At 50.4% G+C, this 27,156-nt stretch overlaps 3 protein-coding genes across 3 annotated transcripts; 2 read left to right on the top strand and 1 right to left on the bottom strand.

Annotated features, from left to right (window-relative positions):
• The first annotated feature begins 3,063 nt into the window (after window positions 1-3,063).
• Window positions 3,064-14,781, top strand: PEX6 (peroxisomal biogenesis factor 6). Its single transcript, XM_033103381.1, has 17 exons — window positions 3,064-4,023; window positions 5,734-5,897; window positions 6,375-6,458; window positions 9,769-9,871; window positions 9,955-10,088; window positions 10,721-10,832; window positions 11,217-11,425; window positions 11,851-12,046; window positions 12,233-12,309; window positions 12,460-12,592; window positions 12,674-12,879; window positions 13,016-13,077; window positions 13,307-13,415; window positions 13,721-13,837; window positions 13,963-14,040; window positions 14,183-14,322; window positions 14,457-14,781. The coding sequence occupies exons 1-17, from the start codon at window positions 3,142-3,144 to the stop codon at window positions 14,591-14,593; spliced, it is 2,943 nt and encodes a 980-aa protein (XP_032959272.1). The 5' UTR covers window positions 3,064-3,141; the 3' UTR covers window positions 14,594-14,781.
• Window positions 14,782-14,954: 173 nt separating this feature from the next.
• On the bottom strand, window positions 14,955-17,759 carry GNMT (glycine N-methyltransferase). The gene is made up of 6 exons (XM_033102376.1): window positions 17,523-17,759; window positions 16,459-16,586; window positions 15,915-16,031; window positions 15,560-15,702; window positions 15,335-15,456; window positions 14,955-15,248 (listed from the first exon to the last, which is right to left on the bottom strand). The coding sequence occupies exons 1-6, from the start codon at window positions 17,726-17,728 to the stop codon at window positions 15,077-15,079; spliced, it is 888 nt and encodes a 295-aa protein (XP_032958267.1). The 5' UTR covers window positions 17,729-17,759; the 3' UTR covers window positions 14,955-15,076.
• Window positions 17,760-23,143: 5,384 nt separating this feature from the next.
• YJU2 (YJU2 splicing factor homolog) lies at window positions 23,144-26,061 on the top strand. Its single transcript, XM_033102365.1, has one exon. The coding sequence runs from the start codon at window positions 23,219-23,221 to the stop codon at window positions 24,185-24,187; it is 969 nt and encodes a 322-aa protein (XP_032958256.1). The 5' UTR covers window positions 23,144-23,218; the 3' UTR covers window positions 24,188-26,061.
• The last annotated feature ends 1,095 nt before the right edge of the window (window positions 26,062-27,156 follow it).

The following is a 27,156-nucleotide window of genomic DNA, read 5'->3' as shown; positions in this document are numbered from 1 at the left end:
AGCCAAGCTGCTTCCTTTTTTTCTCATTGGAAAGGAAGAGTACAAACCGCCAGGGTTCGGCTGCCAGAATTGGCTAAAGTGGGAGATCCCGCCTTAAAGTGGGTCGAGCATAGCTAAGGAGGCGGGGGAAAGGGGAAGCCCAAGCTTAGCCCCAGTGCCGCACTCCCGCGTCCGTGGTACGTGGGCCTCGGCCATTCTTTGCAACCCGTTCGGCTCCAAAGTGACCCGCACTCTTTACCCACTCTGCTACTCCGCCCAGTCCGAATTGAGGGAAAGAAGCCCTAAAATGAAGGGTACCTTTCTTCATCAGGGTAATGTAGCACTAACTGCATACATGCACAATTGGAGGATAGAGCTCCCAAGAGTCCTAGAGGGCATCAGGTTCCAGACAGGGCTTTCACAGGATCAAAGGGGAAGGCTGGCAGGCCAGGACATGGGTAAGGTGAGATGGGAATCCCGAGTTTGTTGCAGCTTTGAAAAGAGGGTCCCCGTCCCTACTGCAAGTGTCCTGGGATTGGGGAACTAGCTAAAGTTGAGCACTTGGGAACGCAGTGGAAAAGCTACCTCATTGTGGAGTGTCTCAGGAAATACATCCCTTACTCCCCACCCTGACCAAGCCAAGGACCTAATGGATAAAATCAGTTCCTGCCCTCAGGGAGTTCCAGTCTGGCGAAGTCCACAGACGTGTATAAACAGATGAGTTAGATACAGTGTAATAAATGACAAACCTAGAGGTGGCTGGAAGAATATGTTTCAGAAAGTCAACTCCAGTAGCAGATTGACTACATGAAGAAACTGGAGAAGAATAAGCCTGTGGTCCTTGCCCAGGAGAGCAATGTTATAAGACAGTGGCCATGGGCATGGAGAAGGAAGGACAGAATTGGGAAGTGTGCAGAAGCAATAGGATTTGGTGATTCATTGGATTGTGGGGAGAATAGTAAGGGATAGGGAGGAGTTGAGGATGACTTCAGAAAACCGTCAGAGATGTAGGAGAAAAACTGGAGTCATAATGGCAAAAGAAGTAAAAGAGAAGTGGTCAATAGTGTCAAACTCCAGAGAGCTTGGGTAAGATAAAGGTCAAACAGCATCACCTTAATTCTGAAGTTAAGAGGTTATGGGTGATCTTTGCAAGAAAGTTTCAGAGGAGTGGAAGGTTATAGTGGGTTGAAGAGAGAGCAAGAGCTGTGGAAGTAAAGGCAATAAATGTGGGCTTCTGGCTATCTTACAGAAGTAGTATTTGGATTTCAGTGACTAATGACGATTTCAAGGTAATGCAAAGTGGACTGCATGTCAACCATAAATGATTTGCTGGAGGAAAAGCCTGGGAGGAGAGGACATTTATTAGTGGATGGATATTTATATCTGTAGGGGTGTTAACTGAGTCAGGCTACCAGATGTGGTTACACGTTCCCAAGGCCTCAAGGAACACCATAGTCCTGAGCCCTAGAACTTGCCTGCAACTGTGTAAAGCAGGCATATCTTCTTCGGACCCACTCCACCACTCCACCATCCTCCCAGTCCTTGGTCCCTCTATGAGGCAGGGGACAGAGGCAGATAATAGTTTAGAACTATCAAATGGGAAGTTTCATCCATGTGGATTTGGGCACCTAGGACATTCTTGCACAATGTTTTAAAAATGTGGAACTGGGCCATTTCAGGTATTGGACCAGAGGTACCTCTAGGCACTATATAGTCAGGCATTTAAAAAATATGTTCTTGTCTTTTGAGGGCTAGAAATACCTTATAACATGTAAATCTAATATTCAACTCATATTTTCAGGAATGCATAATGTACAAAGTAGAAGGAAGACTGCCTCAAGATGCTCAGCTGGGGTGGCTTAGTTGGTTAGAGCGCGAGGTCTTAACAACAAGGCTGCCGGTTCAATTCCCATATGAGATGGTGGGCTGTGCCCCCTGCAACTAAAAATTGAAAACGGCAACTGGACTTGGAGCTGAGCTGCGCCCTCCACAACTAGATTGAAGGACAATGACTTGACTTGGAGCTGATGGGCCCTGGAAAGAAACACTGTTCCCCAACATTCCCCAATAAAAAATTTATTTAAAAAAAAATGCTTAGCTGTAAAAGAAAGGAGCAAGTTGAGCAGTAAATGGAAGAGAATGCAAGGTCCAGAAGGAATAGATTGCCACCAACCAATCCATTGATTCTAAGTGCAAACCATTGTTAATAACTGGAAGTGTGGCCTACAAGTGTCCAAGTGTCTTGTAGAGAACAGCAGAGGTGGAAACAAAGATGAAATCTAGGTAACAGTACACGTGGGAAGCAAGCTGTTGATTTGGTGCTCATGACTGAACCCTGAACCCCTCTTCTGCCTGCTCTGCTGCCCACCTCCCCCTAGGGTAGAAACAGGAAATGGATCTCCAATTTGCAAGGATTCATTGGGAGAGAGCCACTGGTTTTGGAGGGATGAAAAAGCAAAGCTGTTTTGTCTTTGCTTCAAGTTTGGTGGGAGTAGAACAAACAGGACAAGAAACACTGGAACGTGGGTTTTGTGTAGGATGTGTTGGAACAGGTGTGGCAGCACCAAGCACTCCAGGGCTACATGAATCACATGCAGTAATTCAGCCAGCAGCCACTACATATCCATAAGCACGTCTGAGACAATTTTATAATCCTACCACTCCCTCCTGCAACTTTCCTCACAACCTCCAAACCTCAGTGACTACATTTTCACAGTGGGAACTGTAGTATTTCCAAAGAGGAATGGACTCTTCCTAACGCTCCACCTACAGCTCCCAGCACTGGGCCGAGTTGGTCTGTGGCACACCGACCGTGCATTGACCATTCTATAAACTGTTAACGTACATGCTACGGAGCAAGGTAGTTGATAGGTCGTTACTCCCCTAGCAGGCTCGGAAGGCAAATCCCTGGAAACAAAACACAGTTTCAAAGGGCGCGTGCGTACAGACTACGCAACCGCAGTAATCGTGTTACTGCCATCGAGGCACCAGCCGGCTCCATCCAAAGCGCAGCTCCCTCTCTCAGAGCCTGCGCGCTGCACCCGACGCCCCGCCCACTTTCCTCGCACCTCCCCTGACGGAAGCGGAAACGGCGTGCGGGTGGGCGGCGCTCTGGCTCCGGACCCGGCGCTCTTCCACCTTCCTCTTTGGTCTCCTGTCACCATGGCGCTGGCAGTCTTGCAGGTCCTGGAGCCCTTCCCGGCCGAGACACCCCCGTTGGCGGTGCTGCTGCCGCCCGGGGGCCCCTGGCCTGCGGCGGGGCTGGGCCTGGTACTGGCCCTGCGACCTGCAGGGGAGAGTCCGGCAGGGCCGGCACTGCTCGTGGCGGCCCTGGAGGGGCCGGACGCGGGGACCGCAGAGCAGGGTCCCGGGCCCCCTCAGCTGCTAGTTAGCCGCGCACTGCTACGGCTCCTGGCCCTGGGATCCGGAGCGCGGGTGCGGGTGCGTCCGGTGCGGCGACCCCCGGCGCTGGCCTGGGCCTTGCTTGGCACCTCGCCGGGGCCCGGGCTCGGACCCCGAGTCGCTCCGCTGCTGGTGAGACGCGGAGAGGCCCTCCCAGTGCCCGGACCACGGGTGCTGGAGACGCGGCCGGCGTTGCAAGGGCTGCTGGGCTCAGGGACGCGGCTAGCTGTGACCGAGCTCCGTGGGCGGGCCAAACTGGGCCCAGACACTGGGGACAGCAGGCGGCCCCCACCCCCGCCTCTGGTGTCCTTCTTCGCGGGCTCCGGTACAGTCCGGCGACTTCGGGGAGTTGTAGGAGGGACTGGAGATTCGCTGGGGGTGAGCCGGAGCTGTCTCCGTAGCCTCGGCCTCTTCCAGGGCGAATGGGTGTGGGTGCACCGGGCCGGAGAGTCCTGGAACACTTCCCAGCCACATTTGGCCACGGTGCAGGTCCTAGAACCTCGCTGGGACCTCTCAGAAAGGCTGGGGCCCAACTCTGGGCAGCTAGGAGAGCCCCTCGCTGACGGACTGGCCCTCGTGCCTGCCACTCTGGCTTTTAATCTCGGCTGTGATCCCCTGGAAGTGGGAGAGCTCAGAATTCAGGTAGGATACAGGACAAATCAGGAATGCTTCCTCCTCCTCCCCTCTATATCATTACTGAATTGGAAGACCAGAGCTGTAGAATTTAGGTCACTTACTTCCTCCTTAGGTCTTGGACCTTTCGCTTAATGTCGCAGCCTTATTTATTCATTCTCTGCAATCAAAATATAATCCTCCATAGTATGGTGGTGCGTGGGAAGGGCCTTTGTCTATTCCAGTGAAATGTGAGATGCATGGTCAAATTACCAAGGGTATATATTAATCCACTCAATCTAATCAGTTGTTTATTGAATTGCTGCCGTGTATCCAGTATTGTGCTGGGTAGTATGGAGGATGATACTTCAGTGCTTTTGCTCACGCTTATCCTTGGCATAAAATTCCTTCCTATTCTTATAGCTTTATCTGTTAAAATCCTACCATCCTTTCCTTCAAAGCCCATCTAAAGATGTCACTACCTTCACAAAGCCTTCACATAATCTCACCATCAAAAATGTAACATGACATCCTCCCGTAGCAGGGGTGTCAAAACTGCGGCCCGCGGGCCAACTGTGGTCCGCAATCCATTGTTAATTGGCCCACAGCAAATTCCAAAAATATATTTAGTTTACTTAAATAAACCAGGTGAGGCAATACATACTTCACCTCGAGTGAGCGGCCCGGCTGTTTGTGTATTTTACCGCATATGGTCCTTGGTGAAAACCGTTGGAAAAAGTTTGGACACCCCTGTCCTATAGCATGCTGTGCCTTTTTATGACATTTATTTTATTTTGCTTTGTTATGTTTATGTAGTCTGTCTAACCTCCCAGTTATATATTGTACATTCCTTGAAGGGAAGGGCTCTTTGTTATCTTTGGAGCCCGGTGTTTAATTTTAATATTAAATATATCCAAGAGAAGTTTTTTGTTTCTGCCTTTAAAGAGCTTCCTTCAAGAAGATAATTGCATCTGGGGGAACAAATGTAGTCTAATGTTTAATTAAGTACCTAGATGTATGGTTTAGGCCTGCATTGTTCAGTATGGAAGCCACAGGCCACTTTGTGACTCTAAATTAATTAAAACTAAATAAAGTTAAAAATTCAGTTCTTTGGTTGCTTTAGTGACATGTCAAGTGCTCAATAGCCACATGTAGATAGAACATTTCTATCGCTGCAGAAAGTTCTATTAGATGATGCTGGCATAGCCGATTAGGGCTATGGGGCATCAAGAAGAAATAAGATATGCATGAGTGGGAGTCAGGAGTGGGTTTCTTTCTGAATGGAGAAAAATCTACTGGAGTACTCAGACTGGAGCTCATTCAGGTGACCAACCTTTAGCTTCAGTGAGATCATTTCCCCACAGCCTGAATTCAGAGCGTCCCTGCTAATGTCCACTTAATACCAGTCCCTGGTGTCACTCAAAGGACCGTGGGAATTAAATGTCTTTGCCATTTTAGTGGCTCTGGGCCAACTTAAAGGTATCACAGAAGGGTTATCTTTACTGAAGATCTTTTTGGAATCAGACAAGTCAGAGTCAGAAATCTCTTCCCAGTGCTCATCAGAAGAGGTTTCTGTTTTCTAGGGAAGATATATTCAGCTCTGCTACCCTTGGCCCCCGCTTCCACAGGCCTTGTGGTTATGGGAATGAGAGAGGATGAAAGTAGAAATACTGTCTGCGAAGAGGGCAGCGCCTGACACTTTGGGAGAAGATTATAAGGTGGTGGTTATTTCTCTCATAGAGATACCTGGAAGGCTCCAGTAGCCCTGAAGACAAAGGAAGCTGCTCAGTGCTGCCTGGGCCTCCATTTGCCGAAGAGTTACACATCGAAATTGTGTCCTCTCCCCACTACAGCACTAACGGAAATTATGACCATGTTCTTTACCGGCACTTTCAGACACCCAGGTTAGCTGGTTACCCCTTTTAGGACGATAGCAGCTCACCCTCGTTCTCCTGTCCCATCGTCTAGATCCAGGTATCATGGAGCTTCTGATCCAAATAGACAAACAAAAAACCATGTTAGGCAATATTGTGTCTAGAAGCCTCTTGGTGTGTCAGGCAGACAATACAGAGAAATCTGGACCCTAAGGTGAAACTGGACATTCTAAAGTGAGGAACCGCTTTGATTTGAAAGGGCCCCAGGAGAGCCAGAATCCCGCTTTACCCCTTACTCATCTCTGATTCCCCCTTTCTAGCCTCCCGCCATTTCCCTCAGCTCATTCTAGGTCATAGTCTTCTCTGGACAACTGCTTGGGATCTCTGGGTGGGCGGAAGGTCCCCCAAGAAGCAGTCTGCATGTTGGGGGTGGACATGGGAGGGACTTGTCAGGCACGTGTCCTTGCCTCCCACAGCGAGCTGACTGGGGCCACTGCTGTGTTGCAGGGTAGTCCAGGAAGGGGACGTTCTGTGTGTGCCAACAGTTGGGCAAGTAGAGATCCTGGAAGGAAGCCCAGAGAAACTGCCCAGGTATGCAGCTGCCTTCGGTCTTACAGCTGGGGTTCTTAACCTGGGTGCAGGAGCTCGATAGCCCCCTCCTCTCGAGTGGTATGGCATAATTTTGTGCATAAGAGTATTTTACACATTTTTTTGGAGAAGAGATACATAATCTTCACATTCTCAAACAGGCATGTGACTGAAAAAAGATTAAGAACCACTGCCTGCTAGCTCTGAGAGGGGTTTATCCTGCAATTGATTGGTCATAGGTCAAGTAAAGCCTTAAAATAACGTAATGGCCAGAAGTACACATTGGTAGTTACAAAATAGTCAAGGGGATGTAAAGTACAACATAGGAAATAAAGTCAGTAAAATGGTTAATAACTGTATTATGCCAGGTGGGTACTAGACTAGTCAGGGGGATCAAATCGCTTCACAAATTACATAAATGTCTAACCACTACACTGTACACCTGAAACTAATATAAAATAATATTAAATGTCAACTGTAATTGAAAATTTAGAAAAGTGGGGGGAAGGTAAAGGGGAATAAGGTCCAAATTTCCAGCTATAAAACAAGTCATGGGGATGTAATGTACGGCACTGGGAACATAGACAATATTGTGATAGCATGGTACAGTGTCAGATGGTTCCCGGACGTATCGTGGTGATCACTTCTTCAGGTACATAAATATTGAATAACTATGGTGTACCCCTGAAACTAATATTGTATGTTAGCTATATTTTAGTAAAAATCTTTAAAAGAAATGTATTAATGGCCTAGACCAAGATGGGATTCCTTGCTTTCCATTCTTGACCACAGTGTTGGCTGGGCCATACCTCTCACATACCCGTCCTAAGGAGACCCAGGATCTGATTTCTGCCCTAAGTGATGGAATATGCACATGCTGCTTTTCAATCCTGTGTCCCTAAAAGGGGGAAGAGAGGGACTGCTGCTCTCCTGAGAGGTCCCTTCTCCTTATCCTCAACCAAGAAGGAGAAATAGAGCATACCTGAGCCACGAACCTCAAAATAAGGAGTCCAACTTTTTTTTCTCTTCCAGTTGACTCTGACCACAGAGGTTTCTTGTAAAATGGTGAGGCAAGGAATTCAGAGACTACTTTGCCCTTCCATGAAGGGGGAAGAATGTATAGCCCCAAACCCCAGCCAGTCCCTCTATGCAGCACTGATTTCCTGTAGCAGTTGACTAGGAGAATACAACTGATAGACACACAAACCCAGCTTTCAGGGAAATCTCAGTGAGGTGGTAGGACCAGCTTGGGGGCATTTGGGCATAAGAGCCATCAGGACCAAGTTCTCGGGCCTAGGCAGCCTGGGTCCTCTGTCCAGGAGAGATGCCTTGTCTCAAGCTCCTGATTGATTCCTTGCCAGCATTCAGAGCTTAGTTCTGTCCAGTGCTCAATCTCCATGGTCTCGGCTGTGGTACCCAGATAAAGGGCCTGGTAGGGCCCTGTGTAAACCATGGCACCTCTTTCAGCTTTCCCAGATCAAGTCTGCAACGTCCATGAGCTAGCTTTCTGTAGGAAAACCACAGAATGCCTACTTTTGGTCCTTTCAAAGGAAAATAGGCCCTAGGCCTTCCTGAGGCAGTTCTGATCCTGGACACCTGCCGCTCTAGCCCTGTAGAGACCTGTCTTCCTCCTCTGGGTGCTGAGTACATACTTCCCCTGAGCAGGGCCTGGAAAGCACGGTTGGGGCGGGCAGTTGGGTGCAAGGACAGATAAAGCTGAGTGCTTTAGCCCACTCGCCTGGACTTGGTAAAGGAAGCCTTGCAAGGAAGCTACTGTGATCCCTGGAAAAGAATTCCAGTGTTGGTCGTGTAGCCTTTTCAGATTCTACGCTGTGTTCCGTTTTCCTAACCAGGCCCACTCCACTGTCTCCCGTCTGGCTCTTGGGCACACAAGCCAGTATTCCCCCGCAGAGTCCAGATGAGTTCCAAAGCTCCTGCCCTGGTACTTGGTGAAGTGGTCCAGCCGCCCTCCAAGGAAGAGAGGTGTCTCTCCCTAACCCTTCACAGTGCTGTTCTTCCCTGGATCTCAGTGCTGGTCATACGCACTCTGACTCCAGATGCTGGGCTTGATTGACAGTCTAGGTTACAGACCCACCCATTGTCTGTTTATCATGAATAACAGTAAGACAGTTTTCCGTACGTTCTAGTGTTCAGTGCAGTCACTGCCTGCCGTAATAGTACAAGAATTTCCTAATACGAATATGGTTTGCTTTCCCCTCATGAGGCCCCGTGATAGTCTGGTTGTCATTGCCTTGCTGCCTGAGAATTAAAGAGGGAAGTCGTTTATCCTTTCTTTATCTGGCAATTTGGGCTAGTAACTGCTACCTGGGAAGCGCTAGCAACAGGTAACCCTAACTCACCGTGACATTGCGCAGCCCTGTTTACAACTGGGGAGCTTTTGAGAAATATAGATGCCTGAGCCCCACCCCAGACCTATAGGAACTGAAGCGGGGTAAGGCTGGGGCCTGTGCAGTCTTTCAGTTTTTTCCAAAGGAGGGGAAAATATCAATTTTTAAATTAAGATATAATTCACATACCATAAAAATGTATGCTTTTAGCGTGTACAGTTCAGTGGTTTTTAATATATTCACAAGCTTGTGCAACCAACACTACTATCTGATTCCAGAACATTTTTATCACCCCTCAAAGAGACCCACTACCCGTTAGCAGTCACTCCCTATTCCCTCTTTCCCCCAGCCCCTGGCAACCACTCATCTGCTGAATGGAATCATACAGTATACGACAGAGGTTGGTTTTTAAGTTTCACAGGTCACTCTAACGTGCAGCCCAAACAGAGAATCATTCATCATTAGGTGTCATAATTAAGAAATCTGCCTGCAATAAGATTTTGTGGATTATTGAATAAGAGCCAAGGGATCCTTCCCTCTGAGGTTTCGGGGGGCCTTGGTGGGTATGTATTTGAGGGAGAGATTGTATTCTGAAGCCAGTAAACATGGCCCGACGGCCACTGCTTAGTGCAGCTGTGGCTTCTCCCATTGGATTGGGTGGGTAGGTCATTTGCTCGGAGACACCTCTCCCCAACACACACACTCCCCAAGGCTCTCTGATGTCATAATGGATGCTGATGACAGGCACAGCTCCTGCAGGGTATGATCCAGTCAGGGAGATAAGAAAGAGCATCTCATTTCCTTTCCCACTACTACCACCCCGCCAACCTCCCACCATATGTGGGGCCTTTATTTGTGCCTCTCTTGAGTTTGTCCCTGCAGGGGACCTCTGTGGTTGAGACAGCCCCCTTGTCCTTGAAGAAGGGGAATATGGGTCTGGGATTCATTGGGCCTCTTTCTTGCAGGTGGCGGGAGATGTTCTTTAAAGTGAAGAAAACAGTTGGGGAAGCTCCGGATGGGCCAACCCGTGCCTACTTGGCCGACACTACCCATACCTCCTTGTACTTGGTGAGGCCCCCGGGGTAGGTGTAGACTGAGGAAGGGAGCAGAAACAACTTTTAGAAACCGAAGGTTCCTCCCACCTTTTGCAGGTGGGATCTACCCTGAGCCCTGTTCCAAGGGTCCCTTCGAGAGAACCCCCTCTCTGGAGCAGCTTATCCCCTCCGGGCCTGGAGGACTTGGTGACCGAACTGTGTGCTGCCCTCAGGCCTCGCCTGCAGGCTGGGTGAGTGCAGCTACAGACTCAGAGAGTGAGGAAAGCCTGCTCGCGACACCCTTAGAGGGGCAGCAGGGCAGACAAATAGTGCCTGCTGCCCTGGCCGGAGTGTTGTTGAGTAGACCTCCCTCAAACCAGTATGCCAAGGCCGCTCGCCTATGTCCTTTGTGTAAACAGAGTCCCAGACTCCTTTCCCGGGATAACACCCGTCCTCCAAGGTTGTCTGTGAAGCAAGAATCCCCACCAGGGACAGCCGTCTCTGGGCCTACCCTTCCCCCCGGGGAGCCCATTGGCCATCCTGGCCTTCACTAGCCTGACCCTGAAAGACACAGTTCCCCATACCACTGGCCCAGGTATGAACACAGACCCCTTCCTAATTCTTCTCAGGACCATCCAGACCGGACGCAACAGTCCAGGCTTTCTGGAAGGCACAGTGATGACAAAAGGGAATTAGTCTTGGCAGCTGGACATGCTCCATGCCCCTCCCAGAGCACCATACGTGGTGTGGGAAATATGGCCTCACCATGTGGAGACAGCCCTCGGGGGTGGGGGGCCTGAAGGAGAGAGAAACAGGGTGTCTGTGCTCTAGAACCCAGGAAGTTTGGATAGAGTGGAGACAAGTGTCTGTCCTCTGGTTGCAGGGGTGCCCTGCTGACAGGAACTAGCAGCGTCCTTGTACGGGGTCCCCCGGGCAGTGGGAAGACCACAGCAGTGGCAGCTGCCTGCGGCCGCCTTGGACTCCACTTACTGAAGGTGAGGGTCCCTGGAGACTAGAACCCCAACTGCTTGCTTCTTCTCTCCAGCCCAGATTCTCCCTCGCTCCCTCTCCCCTCTCCGCTCTGGCTACTAGCCTGGCCCTAACACCTCCGCCAAGTAGGCCAGTGGGTCAGCCATATTCCCATTATACTCAGCTACTAAGAGATGCTTTCAAGGAGGGGGTTTCAGGATTTTGGTGGGCAGTCCAGGGAATGAGGTTAAGGCAAAGAAGAGGGAGAACCTGGCCAGCATTTCCTTCTGCCCCCGTCCCTGCCCTGCAAAGAGATGGCCTGCCCCTTCTTCTGACTCCTCCTCCCCCCTTCTCCTGCCCCAGTCATGCCAGCCGCTTGCTCACAAGCCCATGGGGAACCCTCTCCCCAGGTGCCCTGCTCCAGCCTCTGTGCAGACGGCAGTGGGGCTGTGGAGACAAAACTGCAGGCCACCTTCTCTCGGGCCCGGCAGTGCCGGCCTGTGGTTCTGTTGCTGACAGCTCTCCATCTTCTGGGTCGGGACCGTGACGGGCTAGGTGAGGATGCCCGTGTGGTGGCCACGCTGCGTCACCTTCTCCTTGATGAGGACGCCCTCACCAGGTATTGTACAGAGCTGGGCCTGTATGGGTGGGGCCCAACCCTCCTCCCTCTTCAGCCTTTCGTCCTCCAGTCCTCACTCCCTCCGTGGCTTCTCCAACGTCTGCTGACAGTTTGGCTGCCCTCTACACAGCCCTGAGGAGCTTAAGGGTGCCAGAGGGAGAAGGACGGGATCCCTAGTATTTCTTGGGGAACACTAGGTTGAAGAAAAAGCACAGCCTCCGCCCTCAGTGAGTTCCCTGAGGGAAACTCAGATCCCCCGCTCACGGTATTGCTATGGAGCCCCACCCAGGAGGCTTCTCGGTGCTTACCTCCCTGTCCCATCTCACACTCACCCCCTCCCTGCCCTCCTGCACCAGCCTCAGGACAGGGTGGTGCTCAGAGGCTGCCAGTCCTGTGCCTGCCCTCAGTGCCCACTCCGTCTGCAGCTGCCCTCCCCTGATGGTCGTGGCCACCACAAGCCGGGCCCAGGACCTGCCCGCTGATGTGCAGACAGCGTTTCCTCACGAGCTGGAGGTGCCTGTGCTGTCAGAGGGGCAGCGGCTCAGCATTTTGCGAGCCCTCACTGCCCACCTCCCCCTGGGTCAAGAGGTGAACCTGGCACAGCTGGCACGGCGGTGTGCAGTGAGTACCAAGGCAGGGTATGGGCCTCCCACCTTTGTCATGGGAACTCAGTCCTGCGGCCCTGCAAGGGAGGGCAGAAAACCCCGAGGCATCGACACTGGGCCTCTGCTCCGGCTGGGGGACCAGCCTACCAAGGGTTCCTGCCTACTGTGCCCTGCTCATGTCTACTTTCCTGTTGTTCCCCAGGGCTTTGTAGTAGGGGATCTCTATGCCCTTTTGACCCACAGCAGCCGGGCAGCCTGCACCAGGATCAAGAACTCTGGGTAAGGAAATAGGGCACAGGAGGGGGAAAGGCGGCAGGAGGAAATATGGGTGGGTGGGGGCTGGTGAGGAAGGGAGGAGGGCACAGGACCCCGATGGGGAGGAGGCCTCAGGTCAGGTCCTCCAGACGCCCCGTGGGTTTCTCCTTGCAGCCTGGCTGGCAGCTTGAGTGAGGAGGACGAGGGGGAGCTGTGCGCTGCTGGCTTTCCTCTCCTGGCTGAGGACTTCGGGCAGGCGCTAGAGCAGCTGCAGACAGCTCACTCCCAGGCCATCGGAGCCCCCAAGGTAGAGACTCCGGGCCCTTGGAGATGGGTGCGGAGTAGCCCCCGCCTACATATCCCCAACCGTGTATTTTGCATCTCCTAGATCCCCTCAGTGTCCTGGCACGATGTAGGCGGGCTGCAGGAGGTGAAGAAGGAGATTCTGGAGACCATCCAGCTCCCTCTAGAGCACCCTGAGCTGCTGAGCCTGGGCCTGAGGCGCTCGGGCCTTCTGCTCCATGGGCCCCCCGGCACTGGCAAGACCCTCCTGGCCAAGGCAGTAGCCACTGAGTGCAACCTCACCTTCCTCAGGTGGCGAGGGGGCCCGGAAGGGATGGTGGGTGGATTGGGAGCTGCAGCAGGCTGGGGCGCAGGAGGGGCTGGCCCAGAGGTCAGTTGTGTGTTTATGCATCTGACGAGTCTCACCCTCTCACGTCCTCTCCCTCAGCGTGAAGGGGCCTGAGCTCATCAACATGTATGTGGGCCAAAGTGAGGAGAATGTACGGGAAGGTGAGTGAGTGGGGAGGGGCAGGGCTTCCAGTTCTTCCCAAACCCTGGTGGCCCCCGTGCTGCCCCCCACCCTCAGGCCACTCATGGTGATTCCTAGTCTTCCTTTCCACAAGTCAGGTTCCTGCCAGGCGGGCCTAGCTCCTGGAGTGCTAGTGATGAATTGTCAGACCTGGGTTTTCTTCCCCCATCTACTGACTTGAAACCCCCCCATGGGCCCATCTATCCTCAGTATTTGCCAGGGCCAGGGCTGCGGCTCCATGCATTATCTTCTTTGATGAACTGGACTCCTTGGCCCCAAGCCGGGGGCGAAGCGGAGACTCTGGAGGTGTGATGGACAGGTGGGGGTCTGAGCCGGAATGGAGTCTGGGGTCCAGGATAGAGGGATGTGAGACAGGTTGCAGCAGTTTTCAGAGCCCCTAGAGCTCCTGCCCTTTCCGGTTCTGAGACAATTTGTCTAACGAAAGATAACAGGGGCTGTGGCGTTGGGTGTGGGACATTGAGAATGGGGGACTGCATGGGAGAGGACACAGGGTATGACTGAGCAGGGGGCCCTGTGGAGAAGGGCTGCAAGGAGAGGCACCACAGGCAGGGGAGAGGCTGAGGCTGGGCCCAGGACTCCCTCGCCTTCACTCCTCCTTTGCAGGGTAGTGTCTCAGCTCCTGGCCGAGCTGGATGGGCTCCATAGCACCCAGGATGTGTTTGTGATCGGAGCCACCAACAGACCGGACCTCCTGGACCCTGCCCTTCTGCGGCCTGGCAGGTGTGCACGCCGTACCTCTCCTCCACCAGGCCCACTGGGGCCTGTTCCTCGATCCCACCCTGTTCCTTTTGCATTCATCCTCATGCTGGGCTCCCTGACACGTATGCCCACCTATCCCCTTAAAGATTTGACAAGCTGGTGTTTGTGGGAGCGAGCGAGGACCGTGCCTCCCAGCTCCGTGTTCTGAGCGCCATCACACGCAAGTATGAGGGAGCCTCCCAGAGGGCTCGGGTCTTGGGCTGGTCAGGGGATACGTGCACTGTGCAGAATCCACTGGGCAGGGATGCCTTTTGAGGGAGGAGGGAATGCCAAGAAAACTGTTTTTCTCCTGTATCCTCACAACAGATTCAAGTTAGAACCGTCTGTGAGCCTGGTGAACGTGCTGGATCACTGCCCTCCCCAGCTGACGGGTGCGGACCTCTACTCCCTCTGCTCTGACGCCATGACAGCTGCCCTCAAACGCAGGGTTCGGGACCTGGAGGAAGGTGAGCCAACCCCAGAGGTCAACCAAAAAGTTAGTGGGAAAACTAGGCCCAGTTCTGGATTTCAGAGGAGGGACTTTTGATGTTTAGGGGACTCTGGCCTCACCTCCTTCTTGTCACCGCCCCCACACACACAGGGCTGGAGCCCGGGAGCTCAGCACTGCTGCTCACCATGGAGGACCTGCTGCAGGCTGCTGCCCGGCTGCAGCCCTCAGTCAGCGAGCAGGAGCTGCTCCGGTACAAGCGCATCCAGCGCAAGTTTGCTGCCTGCTAGGAGCCTCCTGCAGTCTGGGACCCCACCCACAGTGGCTAAAGGTACCTAGGTATCCCCACAGAGACCTGAGAGAGCAAAGGGTCTTTCTCAGCCTGCTGCAGACCCACGTGAAGGCTGCCTACTACCCCAGGGAATCCCCTGGATGCCAAGCAGTCTGTGGCTGCAAATAAAGTGTGTGCTGTCCCCTGCTGGTGATGTGGTCTGAGAGGTTGGCTTGGGGAAAAGCAAGACTGAGAGGAGTAAGCCCCCAGGGGAGGGCAGGGGGGGACACCCCAGGAACCCGATCCCTCTGACACAAACACAGGCATGCAGGAACTGAAAAAGGCACAGATTATATTGTTCACCCTTACATTGGCCTGAACCCAAGTCCCTGCACCCCAACTGTAGTGGACCCGTTTCCCCCAGGATGTGCGTTGGGGGCTCGGCTGGCTGTGGGGCTCCCTGGCAGCTCCTGGGCAGAGGTCATGGGAGCTGAGGGCAGGCTCAGCCTGTCCTCTGGAGCACGTGGATGAAATAGCAGGGAATGGAGGACTGACCCGGCTTGTAAGGCTTGAAGTCACCCAGGATGCTGTGCTGGCACTTGCCCCCGAAGGCTGCTCTGAGCAAGTCCGTGAAGGATGCCAGACAGTGCGGGTAGTAGGAGAGCCGGAACTTACTGCAACAGAGGCCCTGACCAACCGTGAGGACTGCCGGCCTCAGCACCCACCCCCACTCCGCCCCCCCGCCTAGCCAAGTGGATACCTCAAGCCGGGAGAACCGTCCTGGCCAGCCCCGGGCACCTGCACCGTGTAGTCCAGCGTCACCATGTGGGCCTTGTTGTTCACTGTCAGCACGGATGTCGTGATGTCCTTGGTCAGGTCACTCTGTGATGGTGGCGCAGGCTGAATGAGCCTCTGCCACCGCGGCGGCGCCTGGACCCCAGGGTCACACCTGCCGCTCTGGGCCCTCCCTCCCTCAGGGGCCCACCTTATAGTAGATATTCTTTCCTGGGGGCGCACAGCCTGTGCTGAGGATGTGGTCGTAGTTGCGATGATCGATGACCAGCAGGCCCCCTGACCGCACCATGTTTGCAATGTTCTTCAGGGCCAGCTGGTGCTCACTCTGGTCCCCTAAGCTCCAGGCAGGGGCAGAGAGGCTGCGTCCGCTCAGGGTCCCCAGCACCCGCCTCCCTCCCATCTTCCTGCTCCCCAGGAGTGCCAGTGCCAAGGCAGAGAGGGGCAAAAGGCAAAGTCTGCTCTGGCAGGAGAGCAGGGCCCAGGATTCCGTGGAAAGGGGGAATAGCTCAAAGCAAGGGCCATGGCAAGGCCACACCCTCTCTCACCTTTGCAGTCTGGCAAGTGGGCAAAACTGTTTCCAAGGCAGATGACGGCATCGAAGCCACCCCCTGGTGGCTGGGGCACATCTTTGTCCAGAGTCATCCAGTTGGCTTCCTCAATGACTGGGGGCCAGAAAGGGGAAGAGGGATCAGAGTGGCACCGTGGTGGCAGCAGTACCCACCTCCACCAAGTGCAGTCCTGCCTCAGTTTTCCCTTCAAGACACCCACAGGGACTCCCCATCCAGTTAGGGGATCATTATGGACATGGGGGGTTAAGGGGTGAGGGGTTAAGGGAAGAGAAAGCCATGATTCAGAAAGAGGACTCTGTGCTTGTGGGTTTTCACCTGGCGGGAGGACAAAACACTAAACCTAATTAACTGGTCCCTCATACCCGATACCTCATTCTTGTGCCTAAGTGTCCCTTTTCAGGCAAATGACAGTAATTTTTCTGTGCCCTTGAAAATAAAACACCCCACCCTAGGAGCCCAGGGCAAAAAGAACCATGTCTTTGGTGGCTGGGCTGGGAGGGGTCTGGCTGGACCTGCGTACCCCACTTGTCGAAGGCGGGCTCGTGCCGCCGGTTCCAGCGCTCTTTCAGAGCATACTTCAGCATCTTGTCACTGGCATCCACGCTTGTCACGCTGAAGCCCTCTTCCACCAGCATGATGGAGTCCACCCTGGGCAGGGCAGGGGATGAGAGGTAGAGGGGGCAGTCAGGGGACCTGGGGCGGCAAAGAGGCCCTGTGCTGGACGCTCTGTCTCCTCAGCTCTTCAGAGTCCATTCCTCTGCTTCCTCTCCGCAGGCTACTGCACTGCCCTCAAATAACTTGGCAGATCTGTTCACCAGGTAGCAAGCACGTGGATGACATAGCAGGCCACAGTGCTCACCACCTATTCAGAGTCAGGCACTCGACAAATGTGCATTAATTCTCATGGCCATCCTGTGAGGTAGATGGTGTTAGCCCATTTGAGAGATGGGGCAAACTGAGGCTCCTGGAAGTTGAACTTGTGCACAGAAGCGAGTATAGCACGGTGGTTTAGAGCACAGGCCAGCTCCTAACCCACCAAGGTCTGTATCTCCTCTCCGCTACATGAGGGACCTTTACTTCTTGGAGGCGAATTGCCACAACTCTAAATGGAATATGACTACATATTTACCTCCTGAGGTTTTGTGAGGATTTTAAAAACATGTTTCAAAAGCTCCTGGCACAGCGCTTGGCACAAATGTTGAACAAATGTTAATTGTTAACGCTGCTCAAGGCCATCATTCCAAGAGCAGTGCTGGAGCCAACATCCCAGCTCACGTCTCCCTGGCCCCAAAGCCCAGCTCTGGCGCGGCCCAGCGAACCAGCCTTCCCCCGCGGCCCCCCACCCCGCCGCGCTCACACCCTCACTCTCAGCCTGGTCTCGGCGCCCTCCTCCCTTCGGCCTCGCCACCGGGTCTGGCCGCCCTGCCCCGGCAGACACCGTCCGGGCCCTGGCGTCGCGCCCCCGCCCGGCTCGGGTCAGGCGGCAGGGGCTGCCCGGTGTGCCCGACCATGGTCCTGCAGCCCCGCGGCCGCGACCTAGCCGGCCCAGCGCCCCCCGGAACTCCGTCCTCCGCCCGGGCTCACCCGGTGCCGCAGGCCACGTCGAGCACCCGCTGGCAGCCGTGTTTGTGCAGCAGGCCGAGCAGCCAGGACTTGTACTCAGCCGTGCGGCTGCGGGTGTCCCCGATGTACAGCTGCCACACGCGCGCCGCCTCTCCGTCCGCGTACTGGTCCGGGAGCCCTTCAGCCGCCACCCCCAGGGAGCGGGTCCGGTACACACTGTCCACCATTCTGCCACTCTCCTGGCTCAGTGACCACCAGCCCTGCATTTATAGTCTGGCCCCTGCTGGAGGCCCAGTCGGCCCTACCTGCCCAATGGCAGGTGAGCCTGGGGACACGCCCCTGCCGGGTTCCGGCGCCGCGCCAGTGGAGAGCGAGCTGCCTCCAGTTCTGCATGCGACTTTCTCGCCAGCCTGAAGTGAAGATCTAGCCCTCTGGACAACCCCATGGCAGGAAAGGAACCCTCCCAGCCCCCTGCCCACGTCGCAGGTCGCAGGAGGACAGGAGAGCAGGGAGCAGTGAGATTACCCATTCCACCCCCACCCAAACTGGAAAGAATGTTTTCAGTGCCAGCCAGTGCCCACTCTGGTTCCCTGAGCTCCAGGCAGGGGCAGAGAGTCTGTCAGTTTAGTCTTCAGTCCACACGGGGCTGAGGGCCCAGAATTGGATGGCTCTTTGTGAATGAAGGTATTAGAATATCTAAAGAAGGAATGTCCAGCTGAAGGAGGGCCTGGTCAACCAGGGAATGAAGGAATGGAGTCTCTGGCCATCCAATTCCAGGAGCAAGGGATCATCCTGCCTACATGCAGGCAGGTGCTCCTTTGTCCTGCAGGTGACTCATTGAGCTTTTCCCTGAGCCACCTATGGTATCTGGTCCTTCCTTCCATGTCCTCGCCAACCAAGCACGCTTCTCAAGACCATCTCCTTTCCTCAGAAGTGCCCACAGGGTGGGAAGTTCAGGGGCAGGGGTCGGAATGCTTGGTGCTCTTGCTGTTATACTGCTCACTGTCACTTCATAAATTGGTTGTTTGGTTTGGTTAGTGTACATCCCAACTTCCTCCCAAAGCATAAGGTCTCAACCTAAGACAAGACTCTGGACTGAGGGGGATTCAGGAAGATGATGCCACCCAGGAAGCCCAAGACAGCAAGAAAAGCCTTCCCCACCTGTCTTTGTTCTTCTGGCTTCAGAAAGAGGGACATATAGAATTTAGAACAAAGGAGACTCTCCTCCCCTCACCCTTTGTTGCCTGTAGAATCTGGGAGTTGGAAGAACCCCAAAGACCCTGTAAGCATTCATAACTTTAGCACACAGACTACCTCAAATGGGCCTGTCCATGCCCGAGTAATGAAGGCTTGTGTTTATGCTGCTGCTACAGACAGGTCTTTGGCAACAGGCTTACAAAGGCACTATACTGGGGAGTTGTAAATAAACCCAGTTTCCTTTTGTCAGAATATTCTGGGTGAACACACAATGGGATTTATAGATGATGTAATACAGAATAATACACCTGAAATCTATGTAACTTTACTAACAACTGTCACCCCAATAAACTTTAATTAAAAAAAAAAAAAACTAGCCCTTGGTCAAAAAAAAAAAAAAAAAAAAATATTCTGGGGGAAATCCATTCCACTACTCCTAGACATTGAAAAAAATCCCAGGTTAAAAAAATTATCCTCTCAGTTGTGGGCAATCTCTGTGCTAGGTCCTTGCATCAAGGCATAATATATTATACAACCCCTTCTCTCTATGGGGAGGCTTTTTTTTTTTTTGTCTGAGGCCTTCCTGAGAAAAGTACTACCTTCCTTGGGTACAGAAATACATTCTTTACTTAAAATAAACTTGAGGGCGGCTGGATGGCTCAGTTGGTTAGAGCGTGAGCTCTCAACCACAAAGTTGCCAGTTCAATTCCCGCATGGGATGGTGGGCTGCGCCCCTGCAACTAAGATTGAAAACAATGACGACTTGGAGCTGAGCTGCGCCCTCCACAACTAGACTGAAGGACAACGACTTGGAGCTGATGGGCCCTGGAGAAACACACTGTTCCCCAATATTCCCCAATACATCTTAAAATAAATAAATAAATAAATAAATAAATAAACTTGATATCTATTTTGCCCTAAAGCAGGAGCAAAGTAATTAATTGTTTGGCTATAAATTGATGAGCTGAGAGTGCTTGTCTGTTAACTTACAATTTGGTCATATTATAAGAAGTGAAATTTTAAGGAAAAATAAACCTACTAAATTATTTACTTTTGCATAATGGAGTTCTGAAATGCACTTAAGAAATTTGGAAAAAATGAAGAATGTTAAATTTGAATAACAGCCAAAATGATAGAGAAATAATTTCTTGGTCACTGTTTATAAATAGATTGGTTGGATATAAAATATTTGAAAAGTTAAGTGGCCTAGGGCAATTTATTTTTTATATCATATTTTTTATTACATTATTATTTTCTCTCTTATTATTGCTTTCTTTTCCATTTACTTTTGCCTCTTAACCCTATCTGAATTGATCTGAGGTAAACATGGGTTTTTTTTAGGGCTTTCAAATGCTGTTGGGAAATGTCACCTTTAAAAGACCAGGATAATCACGTCAGCAGGTCATAAGGTTTATCAGATTCTTTGGGTCTCAATATTTAAGAGCAAGTATTCCCATGATTTTGAATACTTTCTTCTCCCAGTATGTATATAAATAATAGTGAAGCCTGGGAGAAGAGTAAATGGATTTGAAAATTTAGACATCTCTTCCCACCCTTTCATTTAGAAATTGCCATTCAAAGATTAGACTCCAGAGTTCTTTGATAAAAGTATTTTGATTTTGTTCTTTTGTTTCATCTAGAAACAAAATTATCTAAGGAAAAAAAGAAAAAAATTACCTAGAACAACTACTGAAGTAGCTTGTGTTTTGATTTGGTGTAACAGGATTCCCCATATCCTCCCTAGGAGAATTTTTTTCTTGTCCAGAAACTAGTTCAGCTTTTTTTCCCTTTCCTGTTTTAAAACAAAGATGTTTGAATTTTTGGTGTAATGCACACCTATGAATGTTTTTATAGCACTGTTGTGATGGTTTTGCAGCTTTTAAAGGCTACAGGCCATACTCTCTATACTGATAAGGAATTTTATTTAAATATTTGTTTTTATTTAAATATTGGTGCTTAAGATTTTTGAGAAACATAAAATTTTACCCATATAACCATATATGGTTTTTAAAATAATATGAATGCTGGTGGCAAATTTGTATTTAAAAAGTATAGATTGTGAGTTGCTTCTTAATGTACTTTATATTTCAAAGACAAGATTTTTGTTCCCAAGTTAATAATATTTGATTTATTTCACATCCAAAGTCATTTTTTTAAATGTCAAGATCATAGGGCACATGAAATTTCACGTAATTTTTTTTTTGGTTTTAACTATTAAAAGCATATTTTCTTCTCTTGACCATAAATTACTTGTCCTTAAGTATCTTTTAAATGGCTACACTGAGTGGATGTCCTGCGACTTTATTAATCATTTCCCAACTTCTAAACATTTAAAATGCTCTCACAATATTTCAAAAGAGTGGACATGTGGATAATTATGAGCAAATCATTTTCCAAATGGACTTTTTCTATTGACTCTGTCACCCAAAACAAATGTTTCAATTCTTCTCTACATGAAGATGTGATTCTTTGATATTTCATTAGGTAGAAAATTGTATCTAATTGTTGTACTATTCTTTAATCACTACCAAATGTGCCAACTAATTGCAGTCCTTCATCTTTAAATTGTTTGTCCATGTCCTCTGCCCACTGAAAAATATATTGAAGCAGCTGCCTTTTGTTTTACTTGGTCATTCCCTGTGAATTTTAGGTAACCCAAATCTGAGACCTGGGCCATGGAACAAAAAGTCACAGAATATAAATCAATTTACAGTTTGACTTAACAGAAATAACAGTAGGTGATATTTAAAACATGCAATGCTTATCAGTTGAATTGGCTGAAAAGACTAAATTCTTAATCCCCAAATGTGTAACATGATTGCAAAACAAATAAACAAATAAACAAACAAAAAACAACTTTACTACTATATGATCCAACTATTCCACTTCTGGTTATTCATCCAAAGAATACAAAAACACTAATTGTAAGAGATATAAGTATATACACCTATGTTCATTGCAGCATTATTTACCATATCCAAGATACAGAAACAGCCTAAGTATCCATTGTTGAACGAATGGATAAAGATGTTGTATATATACACAATGGAATAGTACTGAGCCATTAAAAAAAAAATGAAATCTTGCCATCTGGGACTACTTGGTTGGACCTTGAGGGTATTGTGTTTCGTGAAATAAGTCAGACCAAGAAAGACAAATGCCATAGGATTTTGCTCATATGTAGAATATATGTCATGCTGGGTGTCATGCGGGGTCTCAGCTCCCGCTCCCCACATAAGAACCAAAGGAACCAGGCCAAAAAGGAACACCCACGGAGCCATAGATAGGGGAGTCATACCACTATAGTCTCGCTGGCAGCTGGGTTGGAGACACAGGAAGCAGGAGCCACACTGTTCGCAACCTGCCGTCCTCTTCTCTCTGCCAACCAATCTCACTGGCTAACTGCAATCCGCTCTTGCTAGCTCAGTCACCATCTTCTTGCTAGCCCCCACTTCCTGCTATGGTAGCCACGGCAGATATATTAGTGGCCAATGGCTCACTGGTTACAGCTGACAGCCAATCAGCCACAGGTGATGGCCATCCAATCTCAGTTGATGGCCATTTACTACCTAAGTGAGCACCTTTCCACATGAGGGTGAGAGCCTGGAAACTGCACTCCTGGCTCTGTCCCCACAATATATTAAAAAGAACAAGACAAAAACAACTCATAGGTGCAGAGAACAGATTGATGGTTACCAAAGAAAAGGGGGATGGGTGGAGGGGCGAAATGGGTAAAGGGAGTCAATTTTATGGTGATGATGGAAACTAGACTTTTGGTGGTGATCACGTTGTAGTGTATGTAGATATTGAACAATAAAGTTGTACACCTAACATTAAACAATGTTAAAAACGAATGTTATCTCAATTTTTAAAAAAAATGAAGGCAGCAGGCTGGGGAAGGAACGGGGTGGGATGTCCTCTCTAAAAGAAAAACCCAAGGCGGGCAGTGGGGGTAAATTTAGGAGCTAGTTTGTGTGTATGGGGAAGGTAGGTTTAAAGCCTGTGACTCAAGATAAATTTGGGGTGGGATGTCCAGAGTGCTCCTTTGTCGCGACCTGTGTAGCCTATGAAAACTGTCCCCAGTACCCACAAGAGCGCTGGGACACAGGAACGTGTGGGTTCCCAGAGGCCAGCACACAGGGTAAGCGCTCAACACTGAGCGCTCTATTTGCGGAACAAAAGAATGAACAACAGGGAATGTCGCGATCAGCAGCCACGTCGTATCACAACAAAATTTTTACTAGCGCAGCGTCTCCTCGTAACTTCTTCAATTCCAGACGGTCCCCAGAACCTTTGTTGCGAACTACCGAAGTTGCAACTCCGGAGGGAAGACAGAAGGATTCGGACCGTGACAGGCGGGGATTTGAGCCAATGGAAAAGGAAAGATGCGCATACTTCAGCCAATAATGGCGCAGAAGGAAGTTACGTCAGCGGAAGTACGAGGGACGGACGGGGACGGGGCCGGTAAACACCGAACCTAAACGGTTCTCCTGTGGTTCGGAGAAAAGTAGGAGGCAAGGATGTCGGAGCGAAAAGTTTTAAATAAGTATTACCCCCCTGACTTTGACCCGTCAAAGATCCCCAAGCTCAAGCTCCCCAAAGACCGGCAGTACGTGGTGCGGTTGATGGCCCCCTTCAACATGAGGTGTAAGACATGCGGAGAATACATCTACAAGGGTAAGAAGTTCAACGCGCGTAAAGAGACCGTGCAAAATGAGGTCTACCTGGGCCTGCCTATCTTTCGCTTCTACATCAAGTGCACGCGCTGTCTGGCAGAGATCACCTTCAAGACAGACCCCGAAAATACAGACTACACCATGGAGCACGGAGCCACGCGGAACTTCCAGGCCGAGAAGCTCCTGGAGGAGGAGGAGAAGAGAGTGCAGAAGGAGCGGGAGGACGAGGAGCTGAACAACCCCATGAAGGTGCTGGAGAACCGAACCAAGGACTCCAAGCTGGAGATGGAGGTACTGGAGAACCTGCAGGAGCTCAAGGACCTGAACCAGCGGCAGGCCCACGTGGACTTTGAAGCCATGCTGAGGCAGCACCGCCTGTCCGAGGAGGAGCGACAGAAGCAGGAGCAGGAGGAGGATGAGAGGGAGACGGCGGCCTTAGTGGAAGAAGCTAGGAAACGAAGACTCCTGGAGGACTCTGATTCCGAAGAGGATGCAGCTGCATCCGCCCCGCCCCAGCCAGCCCTCCGGCCCAAACCCACCGCCATCCTGGACGAGGCCCCAAAGGCGAAGAGGAAGGTGGAGAGCTGGGAGCAGAGTGTGGGCACCTTTGGCAGCAGGCCTCAGCTGTCAGGCCTCGTCGTGGTGAAGAAAACAGACATGGATCGCAAGACCCCCCAGGGCCAGCGGACACCTGCCCTGGGCGCTGTGAATAACGGGAAGGCGGCTGACCCTGCACCCAGGATGCCCGGCACCTCCTCCCTGAGCCAGCTGGGTGTGTATTCAGACAGTGAGGACAGCAGCGGCAGCAACTGAGGCCCTCACCCAGGTCAGGGGGTCATATGTCCAGCTCCAGCTGGTGGTTGGGGCAGGAGGCCTTGGCACCAACCAGGTCCACGACCAGACAACGGTGAACGTCCTCCGAGACTGGCGGGGCCTGCGAGGGCTTCAGCTGAGGTTTCTTTCCTGTCCCCCCAACCACCAGCCCTTTGGGACCTCGAGCTGCTCAGCTCAGGCTGCCCCCCACCTGGCACCAAGTTTAGGGTGGCAACATCCCTGGAGGGATGCATCCTCTCTTGGACAGTCCTTGAGATGTCAGCCATGTTTTGGGTATGTGGGTGAACACATACCCATCCCGGGTTGGCTCCATCCCTTCCCTCCACAAAATCATCTGGAGCCAATAAAAGGAACCTGCAAAAAAAGAAAAGAAAAATACTTTAGCTTTAGCTTGGGAATATTGCTGCCCCTGGACATTCGTCAAGGCAGTTGAGGACATATCAAAATCCTAGAATTGTGAATTATGTATATACAGTAACTGCAAATGGAAGACATCCTGGCTATTTTTTATTCACAAGTAGAAGTGCATCTTTCAGTTGGTGGACTCCAAACTCCAGTCCAAGCTGCTGAAAAAAAACTTTTCTGTTAACTGTGTCTACCCAGATTGAACACTGGGATTCTGTGGGAGGGTTGGAAGCCATCCACTCCCATGGACTGTGCTAGCAGATTTATCACAATGGATCCTTTTTTGGAATTTTTAATATACCAAATAAGACTCAGTCTGCTTTAATAAAGTCCTGTTTAATGGGTGGAAAGTTGGTCCCTATATCACTGGGTTGTAACATTAATGGTGGCTACATTATAGTGTACCTATGAGAATCCCACCAATGTGTATGAAGACAGGTTCTCTTTGACCATTTTACACTTTGTTAAAAGCAGTTTAAAGGTGTGCTAACGTCCAGTAATATCTCTTTGGTATATACCTAAATGCTCACTGAACCGTTCTTCCACATAAAAATGACACTATTTGAGCCCTGGTTAACAGGCTAAGCATTGCTTATGAAGCAGGTGACTTAGCACATACCATTGCATCTAGGTGAGTTGGAGAGTAAAATATCAAGAGCACTTTGGTGAGTAATTAATTCCTAACAAAATAACATCTGGCTTATTGAGTGTGTTTTATTTTTTTAAGGAGGTCGCAGCTCACAGTGGCCCGTGCGGGGATTGAACTGGCAACCTTGGTGTTATTAGCACCATGCTCTAACCAACTGAGCTAACCTGGTTTTATTTTTCGTAGAGAACCTTTTGTATTTTCAGAGGGTTTGGTGCTGATAAGAGATGTCACCCCTGAAACTGGTGATAGGATCAGCCTGTTTCTCTCCCCTCCCAATGTGCAGCGACACCTATCTGTACACAATTACAATCATTTTATGGAATTTAAAGTCCTGTTGGCCTGTACAACCTTAATAGATGGAGGGTACAATTTTAGAGAAAGAATGAATAAAATTGGATTCCTCTTAAAGAAATTAGAAAAGCCAGCCCTTAAGGGCAGTATAAGAATCGAGCTGGCTTTAAGCTATACGTAACTGTCGACTTTGATAAAGGAGAAAGACCTGAAGGTTAACTCATTATTGCATTCCCAGTGTTAAATTCTGAAGACATAAACTAGTGAACAGCAGCTGGTCTGCCTTCTAGAAGACAGCTATAGAAGGGGAAGATGGTGTCCAAGCCAGCAAGCTCGCTGCAGGGTACTATGGCATTATGGCTGTCCCCCAGGACACTGAAGTTATTCCACCTGGTTAGGCCACTTACTAAATGTGACGGGGCAAGTTATTTAACCTTTCTCTGCTTCATTCATTCAACAGGTATTTATTAAGCAGCCACTCCGGGCCAGGCACTGTACTAAGTGCTGGGGATACAACGGAACCAAACAGACAAAAATCCCTGTTCTTTTTGTAGAGTGTCTGTGTGTGGGGGGATGGGGGTGCTGGTGACCTGGATGGTGTTGGTAAAAACTCACTGAGCTGTAAACTTACGTGCATTTTTCTGTGTGTGTATTTCACTTCAATATTTTTAAAAAATCCATGGCCTGTGGCGATCACAGCTATGTTAAATGAGTTAAGTAAAGCATGTAGGCCTGTGTGCTTGCCACATAGTATGCACTCAAAAACAGTGGCAATTATTAATCCAGTGAAACTACTGAATAAAGCAAAGTAGGATGGGGATGGTCAAGAGAGATCCAGCTGGCTGTGCCAGTAGGATTAGTGCACAGTCCTTCCATAAACCAGGTAGGCATGGACCATGCATCTGTCGTGAGAAATGTGTTTTCTCAAGATCTAAAAATAAAAGCAGTTTGGTTGGCACTTGCAAACTAAGCGATGCAGGGCTGCTGGGAGCATTTGGATAGGCTGTGCATTGTGCAAGGGCTCCATAGTTAAGGGGCTGCCATTCATAGCGCAAACCTCATGGGTTTGCATACTTATTAGAATTTTCTGGTGATCAAGTGTCTTATTCTAACAAAACATGTTAAAACAACCTTCTGACAGACGGAAGTCAAAGGTGTGAAGAACACCATTTTCTAACTTGCAGGGAGATGCTGCATGGAACTACCACCCAAGAACTTGGAAATAGCTGTCCTTTAAAATGCAGATACACAGAGACTTGACTCTCTGGACCTATGGTTATTTTAATCATCAAATTGGAACAAACTGGCCTCTGTGGTTCTGGATTACGGACATCTCCACTAGAGACAGATCCTCTGGGTTTCTGACAAGTCGTGTTTCTGAGAATAAGACCCTGACAGTGTGACATCATTGAAGCCCTGCTCCCTCTTAGCACAACACCCTGAGTTTTTCCTGGTGAAGTGGGTTCTAGCTGGCTTCATCTTAAAGAACCATGAGAAATGTTACACATGCAGGCTCCGAGGTCCGCAATCCATCAAATCTGAGGTGGGCCTAGACGTGTGTTGAACAAGCATTCTAGGTTAGTGTAGGAATCCCTATTCTAAC

The sequence above is a fragment of the Rhinolophus ferrumequinum genome, chromosome 3, assembly GCF_004115265.2.
Source record: "Rhinolophus ferrumequinum isolate MPI-CBG mRhiFer1 chromosome 3, mRhiFer1_v1.p, whole genome shotgun sequence".
Taxonomy (NCBI): Eukaryota; Metazoa; Chordata; class Mammalia; order Chiroptera; family Rhinolophidae; genus Rhinolophus; species Rhinolophus ferrumequinum.
This window is presented reverse-complemented; position numbering and strand designations above follow the sequence as displayed.